The 24,224-nt window shown below is 39.0% G+C and overlaps 1 protein-coding gene across 4 annotated transcripts in view; it reads left to right on the top strand.

The window, feature by feature from the left end:
• Window positions 1-24,224, top strand: part of MACROD2 (mono-ADP ribosylhydrolase 2) — a 942,372-nt gene that overhangs the window by 657,652 nt on the left and 260,496 nt on the right. For all 4 annotated transcript variants that reach the window (XM_069787543.1, XM_069787546.1, XM_069787545.1 and 1 more), the window contains exon 8: window positions 2,841-2,914. In XM_069787543.1, coding sequence (XP_069643644.1) covers window positions 2,841-2,914 — 74 coding nt within the window. The remainder of the gene's footprint in view (window positions 1-2,840; window positions 2,915-24,224) is intronic.

The following is a 24,224-nucleotide window of genomic DNA, read 5'->3' as shown; positions in this document are numbered from 1 at the left end:
CACCATTTTTGTGGTATAGCAGGATTTGTTGCCAAAATGTTGTCTGCCACTGGAGGATGTAGGAAGCCCAGTTCAAGTTAGAGGCCTGTGTGTATAGGTAGGTACACGCTTCACCCCACACCTATCCATGACATACAACCTGCCAACCCTTCTCTTTTCTCCAGCCAGATAAACCCAGTGAAGTCCTACGGAGGCACTGCTTGCCTGTACCTTATGGCTAACGCTTCTTTGCCTTTTTGTGCCCTTGTCCTTTTCAGTATTCTGGAGGAGCACTCACTGCAGTAACATGGGCCAGTGTCACTCTTATTACTTTACCTGTTTTATCTTTTGTGAAATTGAGCCTTTAGCCAGAATTGCCTGAGCTGCTGCTCCAGCAGTTGGTTAACTGTGAGGCTCCTCGAGCTCATTTCTCTCAAGTAATTTGATTCCCACGTGCTCACTGAGATTGCTTTTTTGCTGAAAGGAAAGTAGGGAAGGGGGATGGGTGCATGTATGGGAGCAGACCAGAAATACTATGGCAGACAAATGTAGTTTAGAGATAAAAACAAGACAAAAACATGTTTAAAAAGATCCCATCTCACTTTATCTCCCTTTAACCCAGTCCTGTAAACCAAAATGTTTTTCTGTTTGAGAATCAGAAACACAGGGTCTTTTGTGCTGGTGTAGGGTATGGAACAGGAGACTAAATTCCATCCTGCTTCTGCATAAAGCCAATAAGGTAATCCTTTCATTAAAATTACCAAAAATGTGTGTAAAATACAAATTAGGTTTTGAGGGGGAGATAAGATGTCATAAAAGACTTCCATAGATTTCAAGATATTTTCTGAAATCATACACAGAATTAAAGGCTTTTTATTTTGGTTGCTGAACTATTTCCTTTACATTGTGGTTACTTAGGAGTAATTGAACACCAGTTTTCTAGATAAGCTTCTATTTAAGATGGTTAGTATGACAGCAGTTTTCTAAATAATGTACAATTTATGGAGAGATTCTATAAAATCATCGGGGCTTTATCACAGTTTTGGGCAAATACCCTGCTGCAAGGGAGTGAAAAACAAGCCTGAAAAGTTAATCTTGCTGGAGGGAGAATTGTTCTAAAAATAAACCATTCAGTACGTAAACAATGGTGTATCAGTTGTCTGAAATATGCATTTGTCCCTCTGCATGGCGTTCATTGTATGTCCAGGCAGATCTACCACACTCAGGGTACAGAATTTCTATGTTACAAAGTCCCATTTTGTTAGATAGAATATTACTAATTTGAGCAGACGGTCTGCTTAGAGGTCTGTTATTTTACATGATGAAAATGAGGCTGTTGGAAGTGCCTGCTTTGGGTTTTGTTAGTGCTCATTAGTTTGTGTCACAAGAAATATGCCTTGATGATATCAGCAGTGTTATTAAATGTCCTAAGAATATATTTTCCCAGCAGCAGTGGATGGTATTCACAGTAACACTTGTAGGATCTTAGCTAATTTTCCATCTTGGACCTGGAAAAAAAATTTCAAAAAATTTAAAAATATACTTTATTGAGAAATGTGTGTAAAGGAAACACATGCTGAATGTCAGTATTACCCCAAACATTGACTCTTTTACTTGCTAGTCTTGCTGGATAGTTGTCATCTATCTCTTCAAAACAGTACACATGCTGCTGGACAAAATCATGGCAGAGTCCAGGGAGTAATGTTTTGGGGATGTGACTCAGGGTGGAAGGATTTTGTTGGGTTTTTTTTTTCTAATCTAGCAGTGCACAAGTCCTGAAAAAGGGTTAAAGAAGATGCGAGTCTGGAGGATAACGTGCCAGGTCAAAAAGCTGGACACATCTACTAATTTTTGCAGTGTCTGCATTTCAGTTTATGGTGCAAGGGTGATGTATGATCTAAAAAAGGCTATATGTACACAGCTGTATGCCAAATTTCATGACTGTTTCTGTCTAGCCCCGTTGCTTCCTTGTATGCTGTGCCTGCAGCTCCACCTCTTCAAAGACTGTTCTATTAATCTAACCTACTGAGAGCTATTCGTACAGCTTATGGGTTTTTATTTTTAAATCCTCACAAAAATGATTTGCTGCCCTCAAGTTAGGAATTTAAAGGAAAATTAAATTAAGGCTGCCTAAGTAATGAAAGCTTCTTTAGATTTGATAGATAGAGACCATCAAAGCAAAAAGTCTGTATCCCTGGAAAGATTTCTGATATTGTTTAGTGCTGGGGGGAGTTACTATTGCTAGTATATCATGCAACATCAGGCTTTAAATTCATACGCTTATGCTTCATGAATTCCTTAATTTCCAAAGTTGTTCATTATGTTTTAGGTCATAAATTAAGAGATTTCTAACTCAACCATTTCTATCCTTATAAGGCCTATGGCACTGGGGTCATAGTGTTGTATAGTTTTGCTGACAGATGCATTAAAGAAAGCAAGCCTTAAGAAAGCCCTTATGCCTTAAGAAACGTCTGATTTTTTTCTTGCATGCCATGAAATGTAAGCCTAGTATTTGTTACTGTGATATATGCGATACATTGTTGCCTGCCTAGTATGACACATGTATAGCTCTCTATTGCTTCTATATTTCCTGAGCAGTGGAGCTTTCCCAACAAGAGTTGAAAAACAAAAAAAATCCCATAAAACATCACTGGCCCTATTTTCAATTTGTTTAACTGGGGGGGGAAGTAATTGGTGTAACCTAAAACCTTTATACAAACCTGTGAAGAAGGGAGTTGACCAGCTGTAATCCCAAAATAGTCCAGAAAATGGTGTGGGGGGTGGAAATCCAGATTTTTGTTTTCTTATATGTGTAGAAAAATGTATGCCTTTTGTTTATCTCTCATTTCTTCTGTCTTTAGGTTTTCCAAATGAGCCTGCTGCTGTCATTGCCCTTAACACTATTAAGGAGTGGTTAAGCAAGAATCATAATGAGGTATGGAATAAAATAGAAATTTCCCAAATTTCTGTTTAAGGTTATGGTCTTTGACTCCAGAACTGTGAAACTAATAAACATAGGCTTGAGCCTCAAAGTCTTCTATTATTTCGTCTTAAGACCAGTGAAATCGGGTCAGGACAATATAGCCAAGGGAGGATTGTTATCTATAAAAGCTACACTGGAGTTGAAGGGAAATACCTTTGTTTGAAACCATACTGTGCATTTCCTGTGCATTGTAGTCTTTCCTGGCAAAGTAAAAGACTATTCTCTTCCTAAACTGTTTCTGAGCATCAGAGTTTTCATGTAATATTGAGGAGATTCTTGGAAAGGAAATGTATGTTACAGTTGTCAGTGAAAACAGCCACCAAAGGTCGGTGGCGTTCTAGAGGTCACTTTACAGTAAAGAGCTGTATGATAATATTTTCTGGTTTCATAAATTTTTGGTTTGCTTACAGTTAAGTGTTCATTTTCCCTGGAACACTCACTAAATATGATACAACTGTGAATCTTTAACGGGACTGGTTGTCTTCCAGTAACAATGTGATGGTGATTATGCTTAAAAGACAAAAAAAATGCTTTCAACAGAATGATCTCCATATCTCCCCTTTCTAGTTTTTGTCTTTTCTCTGTTTTGAGTTCTTAGCAGGCTGATAGTTCCTAGTGTTGAGTTGGAGAAATGCAACAAAGAAGTGACAGAGCAAATAAAACAATCATGATGTGTCTGTTTCCTCATGATGACAGCCAGCAGATTTCAGACGGCTAGAGTTGTTCAGTATTTTTGTCTGAAAGTATTTGACAAAGCATCCAGTGGAGAAGCACTGGATACAGGGACATAATTAGTAGTATTTCTCCTCTAGCAATATATTCAGGGGGCCTTTTTCTCACAAGAATCTGATATGTGAGGGTATGAATTTAGCAGTTTTATGTGGTATGTTTTGGTTTTTACCAACTTTGAACTGAAAGGAAATACTACGATGCGATTTGAATGGTAGGTTGAGGTTTTAAAACCTGAAGGTACACTAAGGATTGCATACATGTTTGGACACTGGTTCTTTGTAGCACTGAGCACTTGGTAGCTTCCTGTGACTTAGAGATCTGAGCAGTGAAGCAGGAGTTGTGGATGGATGGTCTTCAGTCTTCGTTAACACACTAGGTGCCTAAGTATCATCAGCCTAGCTCTAGGCTTACATTTTGGGAATCTAGTCTGTTAGTATGTAATTTTAACCCTTAAGTGTAAGGCTAGAAGGTCTATGTATGTGCTGCTTCGCCATCTTAAAATTTCTCTTAGTTGCAATTTTACCACATAATTTAAAAAATAGGCTAAAAATCTTTTTTTTATGCTCCAGAAGTAAGCTTTTCTTCCTCAAAGGCTGAGTATGTATTGTATATACACCCCTTAATTACTTTTCTCTTAGTGGTGTTACAAAAAACCTGACTTCATTTGGTAGACTGCCTATCAAAAGTGTAGAAGTTTTCTCAATGAACGCTATTTTCTGAGGTATTTTGCTCTATGGTTCAGCCATTGCTTCTCAACTATAAGACAACTTCCACTTTCAATACACTTTGAGTCTTCCCTTTTTCTCCTTTTTTCTGCTTCTGGCCTGGAAACTCATATGCCCTGCTTGTCACCTTTCCCTCTTTCTTTCAGTTAGTGTGTTGCTTCCACGTTTTTCTGGTTCCCTCCATAGACTTCAAATGAGTTCTTGCCCTTGTTCTTGGAAAGCTCCAGGTCTGTTTTGGAAGAAGACTGGAGGTTCATAGCAGTTAGTGATTGAAGTGACAGTGTTTGTCATATATGTTCATGACTCTTATCTGAGTTATAATAATTTTTTTATGTATTTTGACCTGTGTTTGCAAAATGCCACTGTATTTATTTTTTTTTATGGTGCACGCAGATCAGTGTAAACTATGAACACTGAATATGCATGATTCCTTCTTTCTCACTCTCTGTAACAAATTCCCTTCTAATTCTTGGCCTCCTTGGCTGCCTAGCTCTATACTGCCTGTCTTGTTCCCCACAAACTCCAATTTAATCTGAATTCTTTTTAAATAAGTAGCTGTAGTTTACAATGTTTGGACAGTGGAAGGAGCCCAGGCTATCCTGACTACAAAACAATTGTTAAGAGTTATCCTACTGATTTTACATCACAGCTGTTTTTTGAATTTGGACTAGTATAGCTAGTAGTTGTTATATTAAATGTTTCCCAACTTCCTGAATCCCACATTCACCAAGTTGAGGTCCCATGCTATTTGATGCACTTGAAGACGTACGTATGATGCGTTTGATGCAATTAATACATATTAATACATATCTGTGAATATGACAATGCAGAGCTAATCCCCAAGAGCTTTTGTTCGTTTTTGAAGGGAGTACTAGATTTCAGTCTAGATACGTTTTGAGGGTCCAGTTATACATAGCTTTGTACTTTCTTGTACAAAGCTTTCCCTCTTCGTAAGGTTTTTCTGCAACCTACTGGCTTGAGTTTGAGACTATAGCATACTAGCATGTCTTACATGTCATAAACAGGTCAGCAGCAAAATAAAAATACTTAACAATTCTGTTGAAGGTAGCAGTAACTTATGCAGTGAAAGGCATCTTTGAGAAGCATAGTTTTGGGGTTGCTGTCACTTAATGCATATTGGCAAGGTGACCGTAGTTCATCTGGTTTAAATGAATTGACGTAGCTTTGTGCCAGGTGTCAATCTGATCCATTTTATATTGTGTACACTTACTCCTTTGGATTAGATTTTGGGCTTTGAGTAGTAATATTATACATCACCCAAACTTTTCCCAAAAGTACCTCATCATACAGCAACGGAAATGAAAGGGACTTTCTGTATCTCAACAATATAGCCTCCCCTTACTGCAGATAACTGTATGATATAGTCCTTTCTATAAACTTCTTTCATAAAGATAGAGCAATTCCCACTACACCCACTGGATATTTAAATTCACATGTTCTAATCCAGGAGCAAAACCTCTAATGATTTGCCACGAGGCCAACTTTTCAGAGGGCTGCCCATGTTTCACTCCTGTTATCACTAACCAGAACCACTCCCCTGACACTGGCTGTGCTGTCAAAATGAGTCAGTGTGTCCTGCTAACAGCCTCTCCTGAACAAAAGAGGCCTCCTGCACTTGGCTCTGCCAGAGTTAAATGACTCAGTCTGTTTCTTCCCTTCGTTCCTTTTTGTGCAATCTGCCTTGCCTTTGAGAAGGTTCTGCTCCTTTAGTCCCAGACATGTTTGGCAGCCAGTTATCCCCTTGGTATGTTTGGTCCTGGTTGTCCTAACTAAGATCTCAAACTCTTTGAGTGTAGAATGTGATTTGATGGAATGAATTCAAGAAGTTTTAGTGCAAGATAGAGACCAAAATGATAGCCTGCTCACTAGGAAATTTGCCTACATAACAGTACACTTTGCAAAAACAGATTGGTGAATAAGATGGAAACCTGACAAATTTGTAAGTCTTTTGTTGTGCTCTACAGCAGCAGTGTCTTATCTGCCTTCCTGCATCCCAGGAAACTGTGACAAATTTGTGAAAGATAAGGCAATATTGTTGTTTTTTCCTCTCTACCTTCCTGTAGTACTTCTCTCCTTTTATGCTATAATGAAGATTTTATCCACACTGATATTAATTCAAAATATAAATATATCAGTGGCTATATTCCTTAGTCAGCCTGGGGGCCTGAAAATATAACCTAAATGATTCCATTCTTGCAAGCTGTGTTAGAGTCCTACGAAGTTCTCCATCATAGTATTTACAAGAAAAGTGATTTGCATTTAATAAAAGGTTTTCTTATCCAAGTCCATGGTTGTGCTTGACCCCTCAGGTGTTTGCATTAAAACTTATTAGCATGCTTAACTCCAGTGTCGCTCAGATGAATGTCTCATTACCATGCGAATGGCATTAGCTCCTTTCTGAGGTTAATTGTTACAAAGCAACACAGAGAGCGATCTATTGTAATTTACTGAACACAGAACACCAGCTTAGGCAGGGCAGCAGCCATCATAGTCTAGCAGCCTAAAACTTAACTACATAAAGTCCACTAGGGAAAACAACAGCATTGTAAGTAATGGTTTGGACTTAGTTGTATATAACATGCATCACTGTTCTGGTCTTGAAATGCAACTCTTAGTCACACTAATTTGTGGCCATGTTTTACACCAAGGTCTGCTGACTTGCAGCCAGAGGGCGAATCTAGTTTAGAAGCTGGTAAATGGTGTTATACTGTAAATGTAGAAATCCCTTGGAGCAAACTCACAAGAATGGCCACAGTCAGCAGTACTGGTTAATTTACTGCAGACCACCTAGGCTATCTCTTTAGCAAACTGCATTTTCACATTTCACAAAGTGCTTTAGAGGTTTAATAGAATTCTTCAGAGCACAAAATAGAATTGGATCCCATCCTTTAGGAAATTATACACTGGGATTCATTTAAAAATGCACATTAAGCCCTTTGAACAGTTCAGAATGCTTCTTTGTGGGATAATTTGGCAAGGCTTGAGATATTGCCACCTGATTTCCCATAATGGTATCACAAAAGAATTGTGACACCTTTAAATACTGGACCCCCCTACATTTTTGGGGGCAGTGGGGAGAGGGTTGTGTTTGGGTTTTTTTGGTGGTTATCTTCAAACATTTGCAACATTAGAAATTGTTATTTGCTTTTACTTCAGTACCATGCTATGTTTCTCAGAAGGGTGAAAAATAAAAAATGCTCACTGTATGCCTTACCTTATGTTAGTGACATGAAAAGCCTCAGGACTTTTTCACTGCCCAAGAAAAGACTTTAATTTAACAGCACATTTAGTTCAAAGTATTGTTCTTTCTCTTGCACAATATCTCACAACATTTATTACGCACCCCAGCAGAACAACAACCAGGAAAGTGCGATTGCAATATACGTTCCATCAAAATAATTGATGCAGATTAAAAGCACATAAATGGAAAATAAATCAATACATTCCTGATTCCTTTTCATTAGAATCATTACTGAAGAGAGACTTTTTCTTATTTTGCCTGAAGTACATGGGATTTAGGTCCCTGTGTTTTTTAGCAAGTAGTTATGCATCATCCCACTGCCAAAAAAATTTTGTATGTTTCCAGCAAAACAGGATGAGCAAAATCTTGCTACAGCTGAAATTAGTGGAACTCGTTTTTTGGGGGAGGTTGGGGTGGGGGCAGGATCACACTTGCTATACTCTTCATGATAAAAATTTTCAGGAGGAAACACCTGGCTTGTCAAGTTAGGCACACCACAACATGGGTGCTCTGCACCTGTGCTTCATATTGTACTGTGCTTCATCCAAATCATGGTGATATTTTCCACTACTGAGATAATTAAAGTGGAATTACCTTTCCTGTGCACTGATTCCCGTATGGACTTCTGCCTTCGTAGCATGCAGGGATTGGGCTGGCCTTGCCTCGTCAGCAGGAGCTGTGGGTGTATGAGAGCAGGGAAAGCTGGGGAAATGCTCCCTGCAACAGGACCGTGGATGTGACTGGCGGGGCTTTTATCCTGCTGATAAAACCTGCGTGAGCAATTGAGTTACTAGGGATGGGGAGGGTATGTAGAAATTTGAGGAAGGGAAGATCTGTGATGAGAAAGCAGAGCTTCAGGGATTATACTGTCTTCCTTGTCCTCAGGGAGCTCAGTGCCCTGATGCTATGGTAAGCAGGTGGTGTCTCCTGGTCAGGATGGGCCAGAGCAAGGCAGTGAGGGAGCAGCTTCCTCAAGTGTAAGATGCAGCTGAGAGGTCCAGCAGGACTTCAACCAGCTGCGCTGTATGTTGGCCTCCCAGGCCTAAGCCTGCTTGAGACAGCTCAAAAAGTTATTGTTGCTGAAATAAATAGAGCACTGGTCTTAGGTGCCTGAGGGAGGACAGGACTGCTGCATGGGCTGACAGATATGTCACAGGACCCACAGGAGAGCCATTGGCCTCCAGAGGGATATCTGTGTGCCAGGCAGGATATCGCAAGCACTTAAAATGGCGCTTGGTACTGGAGCCTAGTTTGGAGAGAGGTCGATGTCCTGCTGGACAGCCACTGCCTGGGAGGACAGAGCAAAGGGAGTTGCCACTGTTCTCTATTGCACAAGGCAGGGTAGTGCAGGTGTGCCTCAGCGAGTGTTTAAAAGCACTAGAGCTTTATTTTGGGTTAAACTAACATGATCACAACTTTGTGTCATGTGTAGCTCTCTGCAGGTAAGCATGGCACCCCATGGTATCCATTTGGGTACCACATTAAGTCTGGCAGTATCTATGCTATGCAGTGTTATGTTACATAGGCATATACCTAGCAGGTGTAAGACAGCAGGGTAGGAACATTTCTCATGTCCTTCCCTTCAAAATCGGGTCGGGCAGCTAACGAAAAGTTGCTTTTACCTCCTGAGCCCATGAAAACATCAGGGCAACCCAATTCACTATTTCTGCAGACTGCCTGAAAGATCATTTCATTATTAATTTTTTGTTGTTGTTTTTAATATCTTCCCCCCTCCTTTTGGTGGTCTTGGCAACTTAATTTTGGCTCTTCATCTTCAGAGGCAATTAAACAAAGTGGCATCTTGAGATGAGGTCTTGTCTTTATCTCTACGGAAGGGTGCAGATGGAGACAGTGTGTCTTGGAAAATGTTGTCTGATGCAGTTTGCTTTAACGTAACCTCAGTTATATTCCCCTAGGCAGAGCAGCTATGTTTCTACGTTTATTCCAAAAAGGAGTGGAGTAGCTAGCTGACAATATTTAATTAATGAAAGCAATTATTTAAAAAAAACCCAAACCCTAATGCAAAAAACTCCCCCTAAGACAGTATTACTTTTATTTTTGCTTGGGTAGTTTTCATGCTTACAGTTTCACAGTTGTCAACAAAACTAGGTGTAATTTTGAAAAAAGTATATGTATTTATGCCTAAGGTGATATCTTCTATGGCAAGTTTGGGCCTGCAGTGACATGTATTTATTTTAAAGTATATTTATTACTCAGAAATAAAGCTCTGAAAATACAAGTTTCGATTGAAGCCACTGACAGATCCTCAAGGACAGTAAGGGTGCTGATAAAAATTCAGATGGCTATTTTGGTAGCTCTTATATGCCAGTATCATTTGATTAACATAATCTCCTCCCCTCCCCCAGCAACATTCTCTTGGGTAGGTTAAAAAATGATGTCCTTTCTATTTCTGCATTCTAATTAGGTGGTAATCATATGCTGCTCTGATTGAAATGAAAATCAGCCATCATGCCACTGTCATCTAGCTGAAGTCGAGGAAAAAATGCTTTTCAACTTGTACAAAATTAAAATGATTTACTTGCTTTGTGTAGCTGCTCTCTCACTGGACTCAAAGAGATTCACTGCTGTCCCCAAAGCCCAAACCTAACTATCATCCCAACAGACAAGTCATTTTCTGAAATGATAAGTAAGCTGCCAAGGCAGCAATGCTTTCTTATATATTCTTCAGACTGCTATTTAGGTAGAAGGCTGATAAAGCAAAGCAAAGCCCATATTCATTACACATGATACTTTATTAAAGTTAAAAAGCTTTTGTAATTTTTGATACAGCTATTGAGAGAAAGGCAGGAAGGCATCCTTCTTGGAAAGATATGTTAAAACTCTTGATTGCTGTGAATGTTCCATGTGACCGATGTCCCATGTGACTGGTTTCTGAGTTACTCATTTGTGACCCAAATAAAAATTGGGGGGGGGGGAGGAAACATGGCTTCCTGTCAGCCATTCCTCCTAAAATTTGCTGAGGATCAAGGAAATCCACTTCTGTGCATAGTGTAGATGTCTTCAATAAATACATCTTTGCAAAGGTTTATATACACTTAGTGTACTGCATAAATAATGACTCCTGTAACTCCATTACAGCTAATGAGTGTCGCTAATACAAGACAGGTCTCCGCATGCAATTTGTCAAAGCATTTATTCTTTTTATCCTTACAATTTAATGGCAGTTATGATAACAGGAATGTGAATAGCTTCTATAGGTGTGTAGCTAAATTAACAAAATTGTCACTAGTTTAGGGGTGAGATTTGTCTTGTTTCTTCGATTTTTTTTTCCTCCTGATACATGTACGTTTGGAGGGGCCTGGGTACTGTAGTGAGCTGTGTGAAAAGACCTTGAAAAACAAAAAGAAACAATATTACTTTTTTTTTCTTTCCTGTTACTTCTTGCATGACAAAAAGCATCATGATAACGTACCTTTATTTCAGTGCTGGCTTTCAGCCAGAAATTCCAATAATTTCAACTGGCTTGTCAAATCAGCCCAACGCAGAAGAGGTCCAGCCTTCGTTTTGGGAAGATTCAGTTATCGTTGCTACCCTTCTGGAGACTCTTTTCTTATAATCGGCTTGTGCTCCTCACCCCATGGGTACATAGGAATAAATAGACAAAGAAAAGAGGAATAGCCATCCTTGTAGTTCTAGCATGGATAACATGCTTCATGAGTAACAGAGAAATTGCTGTTACAATCTTTGTTTTGCTTCTGAGCTCTTCATATTAATAAGTCTGCTGTGATTTATGTTTTGCTATACTTTCGCATCCCACTGAACTGTATCTGTGGATTACAGCTGGATCTTAGCAGGAATTGAGCTGAGACGGAGTAAGAGGAAGGAAAGGCAGGAGAAGTTTTGCCTTTTGCTCTGTGGAGGTTTGCAAGGAGGCTTCCATTGTGAAGACAGAGTTTTGGGAGGCTCACAGTGGAAGCTGTCTGTAGAGGAGGGGTATGGCCAGGCAGTCGCCAGCAGCAGATAAACCACATGGCCAGATGAAGTCTGTCCCTGATGCCAGTCAGCCACCCAGGCCTCATCAGCTGGCATAAACCAGGGGAGGGTCCTTTTGGTTCGGCCTTGGGGCAGGGAGCCTAGCGCTCAGCCTCCTGCTCCACAGCCGTAGCCTACAGAGGATGTCTTTGATTTGGGGATTTCGTTTGGCTGCAGGGTTTTCAGTTCTCTGAACTGACTCTCAGGTGATATGCTCATCCGTCTTTGCAGATGAGAAACCCATGTGACCTGGGCCTCTCCGAGTGCCCTGGAGGTGCTTTAGCTGTGCAGCCCAGCATGTGCTGGAAGCACCAGCAGTCAGGGCGGACGGCTACCAGCTGACGGCTGCGCTGCCTGCCCAGCCGCAGCGCACAATGCATTGCCAAGTGAAACCACTCTGCTGGCATGGGCAGTGGCCCTTCCACAGGAGCCAAGAGCACATGCTTTGTTTTGCTGGCACTTTCCTGGCATCCTGAAGAGCGTACGATGTCTGCTTTTTGGTGTTCTGTTTCTAATAAATTCACATAGCTGTTTTGCTTCTGGAAAGCTGCCCCTTCTGTTTGATTTAAATTCAGTTCTGTTGCCAGCAATTTTCCCCAAAGCAGAATGTCCAGCATGCATGTGAAGGTGAAATAATAATAAAATACAAAAATACATTAGGCAAGTCTCATACTGGAGCAAGCATCAGATCACCCTGCAAGGGACCAAACTGGTACAAGCTAGCTAACTATAAAGGGAATATTTTGTTACGTTTTATTCCATCTTCCCATCTGAGATTTTATCTGGCCAACTCCTACCATCATCTCCGAGCATGTTAGCCATCAACAGTAGGTCATAATCATATCTATATGGAAGGAAACCAGTGTGGATTCTTACAGCCGGAGTGCATTCCCTGTGAGGAACAAAATGAGTTTATTGCTGCTAGACTACAGCATCTTGACATGTAGTTTGAGATATATGATTCTGACATTTAATAGGTTAGATGATATTGGCCACATACTTCAGAGGTTCTGTATCATACTGTATTCCTGGGAAGGTGAAAAATGGGTCTGTCTATTATGTATGAAATGACAGAACAGATGAGAAGCGCACTGTGGATGTGGGGAGCATTGACAATAAGAACCTGTGGAAGCATGGGAATGACTGGTGGGCTTCTAAGATAAAATACCTGATTATTAATAAAGAACAACTGGCTTAAATTTAAACATGAGCAGAGTTTAAGGCTGTGTATCACCTTCCTACTTAGACTTCAGGACAGATTATGTGATTCTTTCATTTATTTGGGATTAATAAAAAAATGGAGAATAAATTAGGTGAGCTACGAAATTCTTTACTTCAGTAGGTATAAACAGTGCTTTCTGAGAAGAGTTTTTGAACAAAGACTACAAAAAGGCTTGCTCAGGTTCTCACCTTGCTTCTAACCTGATCTCTCATGAGATAACAGAGTGAAGGTTAATTTTACTAGCATAGACTGTTTACAGCTACTAAATCTAAATTGGATTCATGTATTGAAGTCTTATTTTCTTTTTATACATTAAAAAAAAGGAATGTACTTTGGGACTAGTAAAATAACTGGAAAACAATCAGTGGTCAAGATGATAAATACTAGCTGAGGGTTAAAGCAGAATTAAGCAGGTTTAAAAGCAGTATAATTTTACAGTTGAAGTGAAAGTCACCATGGCATAGAGCACAGATTTGACTTGCAGTTATGCCGTGTAAATAACCAGGCTGGAGTTGCCCATATTTCTCTGCTTTTCTGTCTGTCTTCATCCTGATTCAGGAGTGCATTTTATATTACCAGAACTGAATTTGGGATGCTTTTCTGAACCAGGAATATTGAATTTTTCTGAGCCCGTATATTTGTCTTATCTTTGCTATTAGACTGAAAATACCACATGCTAATATACTGCTGTACTCTTTAGTACTGCAGTCTGAAATAAAATCCTAAGAACCAGCTGCTACATGTTCATCCACATGATCAATGCACAAGAAATCCAGGGGGATAGGTATAGCTCTGTTTTCTCTTCCTTGCAAGAAACTAGGGCCTTTCATGAGCCCATCTCCAAATGTCCTGGATTTGATGAGGTGTGAGGAAGGGATTTTTCAGGTTCTGCATTCTTTTCTAACTTCTTCCATCCAGCTTTTCCACACACTTACAAGGGACTGTATCTTTAAGCCTCAATCCAGCTACATGTTCTCAGGCTGGGGGAGAGGGTTTTATATGTGACTTTCAGCCTCTTCTGCTGGAAATTTCACCTTTCATTTAAAGTCCCTTTGGGTTTTATAAGTCAAAAGGTTAAAAAGCCTTAGTCTTCTATTTGCGTATTCATAGTCTTATCCTTTTAGTTGAGATGTTAATGTATAACTATTGTTTTATTGCTAAAATACGGTGTATTTAATTCTTTTTACTTTCACCTTGTTTTGCAGGAGTGCATGTCAAGTGTCTTTTCCATGTGTGGAAAACGTCTTTGAACTTGCACTGCTGTTTACTGTTTTGAAGTGAATGCACAAACCTTGCCCTAATATGAAAGAAACTTATCATATAGCACTTTGACTCCCCTGAGTTTAATCTTGATATCTGTCAGATGATAACCTCTTCCCTGTGGACATTTAAACAATCATCTTCCTTTGGGACTGCATACTAATAATATATGATCTGTATGATGATAACCTCATGATGGGGAAATGTTTCAAAAGGCACAGTAGAAATTACATGCTTTAGTCCTACTGACTTTCACTGTGACTCTGTTGCCTTGCTGCTCTGAGTTCCCTGTTAAAATCTCTCCCTGCAGACACCATATTAAGTTCATTAATATTTACAAAGCAAATATATTTCCCTTTAGACAGTTGAGGCACAACTGCCCTTGATTTTTGTTGCATTATAGGAACATTGACACAGTTTTATATAACATAAGTGCAATATCTAACTAATATGCATACTTATATTTGTAGAATACCCTAGGCATTTTTTTCCAGTGTGTTTTTTATGGGGTGTATCATATGAGAATAAAAATCTCATTATAACTACTGGTTGCTTATGCCTGTATGCTCCTCAGGATGGGGTCCAAGTCTTCATGGGAATTTGGAAAGTGCCTGGCATGTTGTTGGTACTGAAGCTCCTATTAGCAAGGTGGAGCTGCATATATAAGAAACTGCAATATTGCAGATGATCAAAGATACTTGTAATTCAAAGCTCTGAGTGTAAATCCAGAGGGTAAGTTTCTATAGTCTAACACTAGTCCTCAAAGCTCTCCTAAATTTTATCAGTGAAAGAATTTTTGCATCACAGTTGCTAATGAGGAGGGGCAGGCATTAGTATCTTTAATGATGGCAGTGTTAGTGTTTGTTACAGGAGGTAGATGAAAGGCTGAATTTGCTCCCATGTTGAAAGAACAAGTATTTACAGAAAATATAGTTGTGTATTTACTAGTGCTTGTGTTGTGAGCATGGTGTTTCAGATTCTGCAAGGCTTACTTTGAGACAGGGATGTATTAGAAGGACAATCCCATCACATGCAATTTATAGCCATGGTATTACAAAAATAAATCTAGCTTGTATGATGCCTCCAAATAGCAGAAGCTGAGAGGAAAATAAGTAACTGTAAGATTTTTCAGAGCCTATTAAGAGAATAAAGAATTCTTTACAGACAGATAATAACAAATATAAATATTGCTTCAATGCCAGATTGCTCAGTGAACTGGGATTTCCACGAAAAAGGTCAGTAACCTGTCTTTATTGCCAATTTATGGTCACCTTCTATATTTTGTATGTGGGAAAAAGGGATCCTGCTGTGGTCTGATGAACTTAGGCCTGGCAAAAGAGGGCAGATGTTGAGCCGTGGATAGCCATGCAGTGTGTGTATGGTTTTTTCTCTTTGGTCAGGACTGGGAGTAAGCAGGAGCAAGGTACGCTGACACTGTCTTTTACCTAGAGTATTGTGGGAACTTCAGGAGTGAAGTGCTGAGAAACTATTTGATCCAGTTTCTTAGTTCCCAGATAGCCTAGTTGAAAGGGAAAGCTGCAACAGACCTTGAAAGTGCATCGTTAGCTACTGGGTTTTCTGAGGCTTGCTGGTAGAAAAAGTTGATTTTGGATGTCCTACATATCCAGAGCAGTTGCATAGAGTAAAAATGAACTCCTGATACAGGGATCTGGCAGGTTCAGTACATCTTGCTCTCCCCTCATTTGTACCTTCTTTCCCTTTGCAATTTTTTCCTTTCAGTTATCCCTGTTTTGCCCCCTGCGTGAGTGGTGAACTTGTCTCTTTATATTCTGCTCTATTGCCTGGGCATTTAACTAAGTGCTTTGGATCAGGAGAGAGGAAACAAAGACTGTACCTCTGCTCTGGGTCTATCTTCTGTGTTGCAGCTGTTGTTTTTAGGTAGGGATTTCAAGTCCAGCTGCTCTTTATTGACCCTGTGGGAAGCGGCAGGTTGAATCGATTATTTGACATGCACATTCTCTGTTGGCAGGATTCTCGAGAGCCTTATAATGGCACAAATGATGTTACTTGCTAGTGCAAAAGAAAGTTACAATTGGATATAGCAATTAATATGCAATTAGGAAGGCATTCTTTTTTCTTTCCAAGTATTTTTTTCCAGTTATTTTTAGATTTGAATTGACTGAATAGTTGAAGAATTCCTTTTGGAAAGGAGGAGGGGAGTAGTATTTTTTCTGCATTAGCTTTGATTTTTCCTCCTGCAGGGACACTGAGAGGCATAGACAGCTGTTATTTAAAACAAAACTGAACATGAAATGCTATCAAACCATTTACTATCTCTGAACTATAACGCAGCAGTCCTATGCTTTAATGATGTATTTTTGTTTATTATGCACTGCATTACTGCTCAAACTTACATTTGTTTAGAAAAGTAATGAGATTTGAACGTAATCAGAGTGTATCTCTAGAAACAGTCAATATATGCCATCTAAGGTATTTTGGTAATTTACTGTTTTTCTGCCCAAGGTAGTGACACTGCCCGGCAGGATGCAAGGAGGAAGGGGTTGAAGGGTGTTGGGCTGTGGATGTGTTGAGATGTTAGCATTATCAGAAATGACAACATCTGTGAGCAAAAGAACAGAGCAATCACAAACCCCCTTCAGCCTTTGGCACCACTGCTGAGGCTGCCAACAAGGGTGTCAATTTGTGCCAGCTCCTGGAGCATTTTTTGTGATGGTGACGCGTGTCACTTTGGAACTGGATCGAGACAATCCATGCATTTCACACAGGCCACCAAGCAGCCCTAGCCCCAGCTGCTATCCACTTTCAGACACGTGTCACCTGGGCTGTGTTTGACATAATGATGTACAAGCAAAAAAGGCTGTATATTTTATAATAGTCTCCAGAGTTGTCAAATCCCAGTTTTTTACTAGATTAATTAGCACCGGTGTGAGTAATTCCATACACAGTCATTTAGAGCAGTTACCTTTTTTCCAGATTATTTTCTTGTAAATGCTCTAGAAAGTGGTTCTGAAGAAATATTTAGTAGTTAATTAAAACATCTATGAATGTAAAGCCATAGATGGTGTATAATTTATGAAGCTTTATCAAATGAAAATATATGACAAGTATAGGGTTTTGCTGGCTGGGTGGCCTCTGGTCAAATTGGATCTGTGAACTTCACAACTGTACTAATCAAAGTGATAGGAAAATGTTAGGAAATGCAATATAATTATTCATAGAACTGGGTCATAATTTCTTTTTCAGTTAGTCTTCTAGTATGTTGCCACACCACAGTGCTTTCCATTAATAATGAAGACATTTTGGAGAAATAGTATTAGCAGCTGTTTGACTGTACTTAATTGACATATTATTGTATTCCAGCACATTCTGTCAGGGACTGCTGTGAGTGGCTTAAAGGCTTCTAGGGAGAAATAAAGCAGAGATAACCAAAGAGAAGTTATTTTAACCTAGCAGTTCTCAGACTCCATATACCCTGATTCTAGAAGGCAATTTGCTAAAATATGTAGAAAATTTTGATTATGAAAATAATGATGTAATGGACTTAATAAATTCTGTCTGTGGGAATAACACATAAGCTCCTGTAGGAGTAGGGGAATGCACTGAGCCTTTGGAGTGTTTTAAAATCTGAGTGACTAAACAACATGAATCCATTTACTTATGGATTTAATCCAGGCTGCTTTGTCAAAAATTGGAGTAATGAATTGACAAGGAGTTTAAGAAATGAACCATGTATGTAACTGAGGCATGCTAATTACTGTCCTCCCCCCAACCCCTAAAGTTGACAGAGCTTAAAATAAATGCATCTTTGTTTTCAGAATGAGGACTTAAGAACTGAGCCAGAGTGAAGCCGGGGAGGTTACTTAGCAAACCTTTCACCTCCAGGTCACTGGTTCAAATCCAGACCATGTTTGAGAGCTTTTCAGCCTTTGCACTAGTCTGGCCTGTGTAGAATGAAATAGAGAACGTGGCTTTGGTCTCTATCACAACTGACACGACTTTAGTTGTACTGATGAACATTATGTATTTAAAGAGTCTTATTCTGCAGTCAGGGCACCCAGCTGGAGATTTTGCTTTTCTCTCCAGAGTAGCTGGGATTAGGCACAAAATAGAAAACGGCAGCCTCTAGTGCTGATAGTTTCAAATGTTCATGGACATATAAAGGAATTTCTTCTTAGATGTGCTTATTGAAGGAAATGGAAAGTGAGTACTTCAAAGGAACTGAGCTATTTGATCATGGAACATTTTATTGTACAGTTAATTACGTAAAATAGGCTGAACTGAGAGCTTTTAGTGACTTTTTTGCTGTGTGTATAATTAGATATACAGAGCTGTTTCCTCAGCTAGTGTCAGTCTGCTTAGCTCTATTTAAGTCAATTTGAATCAGCTGAGAAGCTGGACCCTGGTATTTATGGAACCATTGACTGTTTATTATGCCAGAGTAACACACGGCCTAGTTCTGTACCCTAAGGAAATTTAGGCCAAGATGTATAAATAAGGAAAATGGTACTGTGTTCATTTTGAAAGTAATGATGGGCTAATCTTAACCTTCAGCACTTTTATTTGAAGCTTATTAGAACTTAGAGCAATTAGATATAGAAGTAAAGAACTACCATGATGTTTTGGGGATGTAGTTGCAATTTGGAAGGAAATCTGTGGTGGGGGATTTTGGTCTTTGTAGGCTGTGATCAGAAGGCAAAAAATAGCAGGCATGGAAAAGTTTGTCGGGGGGGGAGGGGGAAGACTGATCTCTAGAAAAGCCTTTATCACTGAGTGATAGAGGAACAAAATAGTTAATGAAGAAATGGTAGTTGATAACGAATAACCAGGGTACAATAACAGCACTCTGAATGCTCATGTTTTCTGTTCTTTCAGAATTGTTTTACATTTGAAAAATACAGAAACACTCTCCATGTGCAAGCTTCCAGATTCTGATTTTAAAAGACAATAATAAAAATAAGAATTTTCTCATGTTATCAGAATTTAAGTTTGAGGCCAGTGATACTCTGATGCTTCCTACAGATGAAAACACAGGGATCCCAAAAGAGTAGCAGTCTTCTCTATTAATTAAATGATTTTAAAACAGTTAATCCTTCAAATTGTGCTCAAGCTGTTCATGGATATTTTTAGCACTGTAGGCATTGAAATGCTCAGCTCTTTGCACTCTGCTTTTGTGTTGGCCATAAACATGGTTAACAGAAGCATTAAAATATTTTAGAAAATACCAATATCTAAATCATTGGTAGTAAAAGTCGTGTTTTGTTCAATTGAAACAAATGTGGCTGTCCTGTCTTGGAGAGACTTTAATTCAGGACTTATGGACTTCCTTCAGCTGAGATGCTTGACTTTGTCATCAGTATATACAAGGAAGTGTTTCTGTGGAGAATGTGTGTGACTTTTCTCACCACTCTGCACCCAGTGAGTTGCTGCTTTTCTGGGCAGGACAAGAACTGCAGACTGTTGTCAGTGCTTGGGTCTGGCACTGTGTGGTGAGGTTGATGCATCCACAAGTAATAGGTGTGCTTATTTTGTTCCCTTCAGAATGAGAATAAATATCATTCCTTATGGTGTAAATAGTCAATTCTTTTGTTAGTTCTTAAATGCTGATGCTTTTTAATAATCTCAGAAGAGTCACACAATTGTCAGATTTGTATTCTCATACACTGGGTAGGAATGGTTCATACAACTTTTGAAATAACTTAATTTCACTTTAATAATTATGTACGGGAATTCTGTAATATCCTACATTCCTCTGTAGTGTCAAAGCAGTTTAGTTTAAAAGTTTACAATACACTTAGTGATTAATGAAGTTACAGTCATTTACCTCAGAACTAATTCTGCTTTGAAAAGATGGTTTGCCTCACACTAATTATTTTCTGTATTGTCCTTATTTGCATCACAGGCATTTCACTGCTCTTCATCTTAACCTATTAAATCTTTCTTGCTCATGCATGAATCTGGACAGCTGGATGCCACTAATGGGGCAGCTAGTGCTACCCAGTGGTCTATAATCAACATTCTGTTGCCACACATTAGCATCACACCACATGCCTAAACGGACTAAAAATTTGATTTGTGAAGCAACAGCTGATTAGGGATGATTAACAAAAAGACTAGGGGGTGGTGGATATTGTGTAACACTGCTTCCATCCTTTCAGAATCCAGCAAAGAATGGCATATCTGATATGTCAGTGTGAACAAAAATAGATGAACCATTATCTAAATGTTTTTATCACTAATCATTTCTCAAAGGCTGTTTAAAACCAAACACATTTAATAGCATTTAAATGAAAACAGAGTTGGAAATCATCATAAAACCATGACAAAGAAGATATGTCTGTATATTTTAAACAAAATGTATCAATTTGTTTTTCTGCAGTGTCAAGGCAATACAAGGTGCCATGATAAATATATAAAAATATTGTATTACTAAATGTACCTTAAATGCCTTGCTAAATACAAGAGACTCCCACACATTGAGATTGATCTGTAGTCTGTAAAGAGACACAGTTCATTTTAGATGCAGAATGAGACACACTGGAAAAACTGAAGCTGCAACAGGCAATCTTGAATGACCGCTGAAAAAAATATTCAGTGGTTTCAGTGTAACTTGACTATACCTTCAGAATAGCTCTATTTCTTCAAATTGCTCCATATGCATAATCTGCACTGGTATGCAGGACTGTTTCCAGTTTGCACTTTTGGATGGCAATGCTTTTCTTCATTAAAACAACAATAGTTAAAAATGAAATACGAAACAAAACAAACACACACCACCACCACCACCACCACCCCCCAAAAAAAACCCCAAAACAAAAACCCAAACAAAACGATCAAAAGCCTGTGTGAATCCAACAGTTCTGCTTGCATGTCTTTCCTCGTCCTGGGGACCTCAGTATATGTCTCTGTTGATCTTCTGCTCTTCTCATGCTGCAGATTGGCAAAGAGAAGAAACAATTATTTCTGCTCTTACTGCTCTTGCTCAGGTGTGATTTTGAATGGAAAGCACTGATCATCTTTGCTGCCTGTATTCAGCTGTTATCAGTGCTAGAACAATCATTTGCTTGGGAAATGCCCTTTGCTGTGGGATTTTGACGGTGTTCCCCTTATTTGAGATTCTTGGCCACCCAGACTAAGATTGGATATAAGCAGCAGTTTGGAAAGTGGACAATATGACATTTCCTTGTTTCATTAATGCTGTGAGTCCAGATATGGTCTCTGTTTGCCAGGAATTACTTTTGGATTTTATTTTTGGAACAACAGAAAAGAGGATGTGATATAGCTGTGTCTGGAAATGACCCATCTGGAAAGGGTTAAAAAAAACAAACAAGAAAAAATTATTTTGTCATAAATATCAAAATTTTATTTTAAAAAAAGGTATACGTTACCCTCTTCCTTCTGTCATACTTCCACTGGCAACTACTAAAAAGGCAAAAATGTTTGCTTTAAAAATTGGGAAGAAAGTGAAATATTAGTTGCTGCAATCTCAGTAATAAACCACAAAGTGATATGAATTACAGAGCTGTTGGTACACTTCTGAGGTGACCATAGGCAGAGAAACCTAATGCAATCAAAGTGTACATAAATAGCCTACTAACACAGGAACTGCTTCAGTTCATCGTTGTAGTGGACATTATTAAGATAATTATTTTATCCTTCATGACTTACTATTCTATTGTGCTGTTACATGAATCAATCCAATCTAACTAATATGTTTTGAGGGACAATTTTCATCTCTTCTTACAAAAAAGGTTTACTGCAGAAGGCAGTCTTATTAAAGACTTGTCACTTTAGAGATCTGGTGACAAGAAATGCTTGACTGTTCATTTACTGGCAGGTCACGTTTCAGTTAAAAACAAAAGCAGTGCAGGAAATGGCATGTAAAAAAATTGGTTGTCTAGCTTGGTGCCTTGGCTAGTTCTGTTGCTTGTCATTTTGCTTCAAATAATGTCAAGTTGGGCTTAAAACAATGTCTTCAGGACATTTTGTTCAACCTTCAAAAGTTCAGGAGGTGCTACTAACATATATAAAATGCAGATCAAGATCCAAGTGGAAATTCATTCTTGACCTGAGTCTTTTGTTTACGTCTTATCTCTTTGCTAATCATTTGTTTGATTAATTGAAAAGCTGAATGTAAAGTTATAAGCTGAGATCATAGTTCTGTGTTTCAGCAATAGTGTGTTCTTTTCTTGCTCCCTGTTCCTTGTGCAGCTTTGAAGTAGTTGTGGATCACCAGCCCGGGACCGTGTGCTACTGAGATAGCTGCAGTGATGTACAAAGGCAGGGTTTTTCAGTGGTGTATAGAAGTGTTTTCTGGGAACCTTACTTTGCTAGATTCACTCTGAAAGGCAGTATAGATGAGTCTGTGTTTTGCTATATTAGAAACGCATCTTTTGTTTCTTATGGAAAGGAATGCATGCAACCTCTCAGTTGAAGTATTTGTAAAATACAGTTGTTGATGTTTGACTCTTTTGTATGAGACATTGCCTGCTTTGCAGGTCTGGGAGATACATGAAAAGACGCTCTATGTATTACTGAGAAGCTGCGATCCTCCTTTCCCTTGATGAATGATACTTGTATGAGGACACCTCAAATAAGGATTTGGTTCAGATCAGTCCATTGTAGACTTTTGCTCATCAAGTGAAAAATGAGGTGGCTCTCTCTACAACCATACTTGCCTTGCAGGGTGTTTGCCAGCTCTTCAGGAGGATCCTGGCCCATGTGGTCCCCTGCAGGGAATCTGTGTCCCTGCAAGATGAGGTAAAACTTCAGGCATAAGGCAAGGTGTTAGAGCCGAGTTTACCCAGAGGCTATTTCTGCTGCAAGAGTGACAATGCTGTGTCCTGAAGTTACGGAAGCATTTTCAGGCCTCCAGGATATAGTTAATTCTTTGCTATGTATGTATTATTCCTTTTTTCTTACTCTCCCTAGCTTAGCTGCTTTCCATATACCTACACAGTATATACAAAGTTTGGGTGTAGAAGGTCCTCTTGTTTCCTCTTCTGTTTTCACTACATGTGCTGTATTAAAAACCGTGGAAGAGTTCTTAATACTTTGTAGATGTCTATGTATGTTTTGTGCTTGTATGTAAAGAGTTAAGATTGATGACTTGTGAATATGTTATCAAACATGATCCTCCTTTACCTCCAATTAGCAAGTACAATTTCAGCAACCTTAGAGTAAGTACTTGGGGGTGACATATTGTTAAGTATATGCTGTTAAGTTCTCTGTGATGTTCCAAAGTCTCTCTCACTGCTTGGTGTAAAGGTGCCATATGAATGTTTGGGTGGCTTTTGTCTCAATCCCTAATAGAGCCTTCCTATTTCACAAGAGTATAGAAAAGGGTTTTCTCAAAAAGAAGAAAAAAATCCACATTATATTGTTTCTTTATGGGTACTGGTAAAGAAATAAATCACAAAACATGGAGTTGTATCAAGAAAGAAAAAAAAAAAATTGACCTAAATGTTTTCCAGATGATTACAACCAACCATCTGTAACTTCCATTGCAAGTACAGTTAAACATACTTCACCTTTCTTGTGGGCACATGGGTCTTTCAACTATTGACTCAGCTTGGCACATGGGACAAGAAGTATGAGCGGGTCGTGCTGATTTTGGAAGGGAAAAAATTTAGTGGAAGTGGAACTCCAGTGAAAATCATGCTGGTGAATGTATACAAATGATTGTGTGACTGAGGTGGTTTGAGTGACGTGCTTACACCAAAGTAAACATTGCAGCTCATCTTGGCCTTAGCAAGACTGTAACTTTTTTTTTCTGTCAGCTTCTTTATTTGTGTTTTCTGAGGTCAGTGATATTCAGCTGTTACTTAGAATACAGTAGATATAGATTAGCCATATTGTAGCTTTACTTTCAATGAAAATACATAAATAGAGAGGTCATAGGCTTGTTCACAGTGGAGCGCTGGTGATTACATTTGGTAAAGCCTTTCAGGGAGGGAGTCAGAGGCCTACAGTTTTGGGTGGATTTGGATGAACACACACAGATACATAATTTTTTTGGTTGTACTAAGCCTCTGGGTGATGGTTTTGAGATTTTAAGGCTGATTATTGCTGAAACACCTATGAATTTTG

This window comes from Haliaeetus albicilla, chromosome 7 (genome assembly GCF_947461875.1).
Source record: "Haliaeetus albicilla chromosome 7, bHalAlb1.1, whole genome shotgun sequence".
Classification (NCBI taxonomy): Eukaryota; Metazoa; Chordata; class Aves; order Accipitriformes; family Accipitridae; genus Haliaeetus; species Haliaeetus albicilla.
Note: the sequence above shows the minus strand (reverse complement) of the source record. Positions and strands in the feature narration are given on the sequence as shown.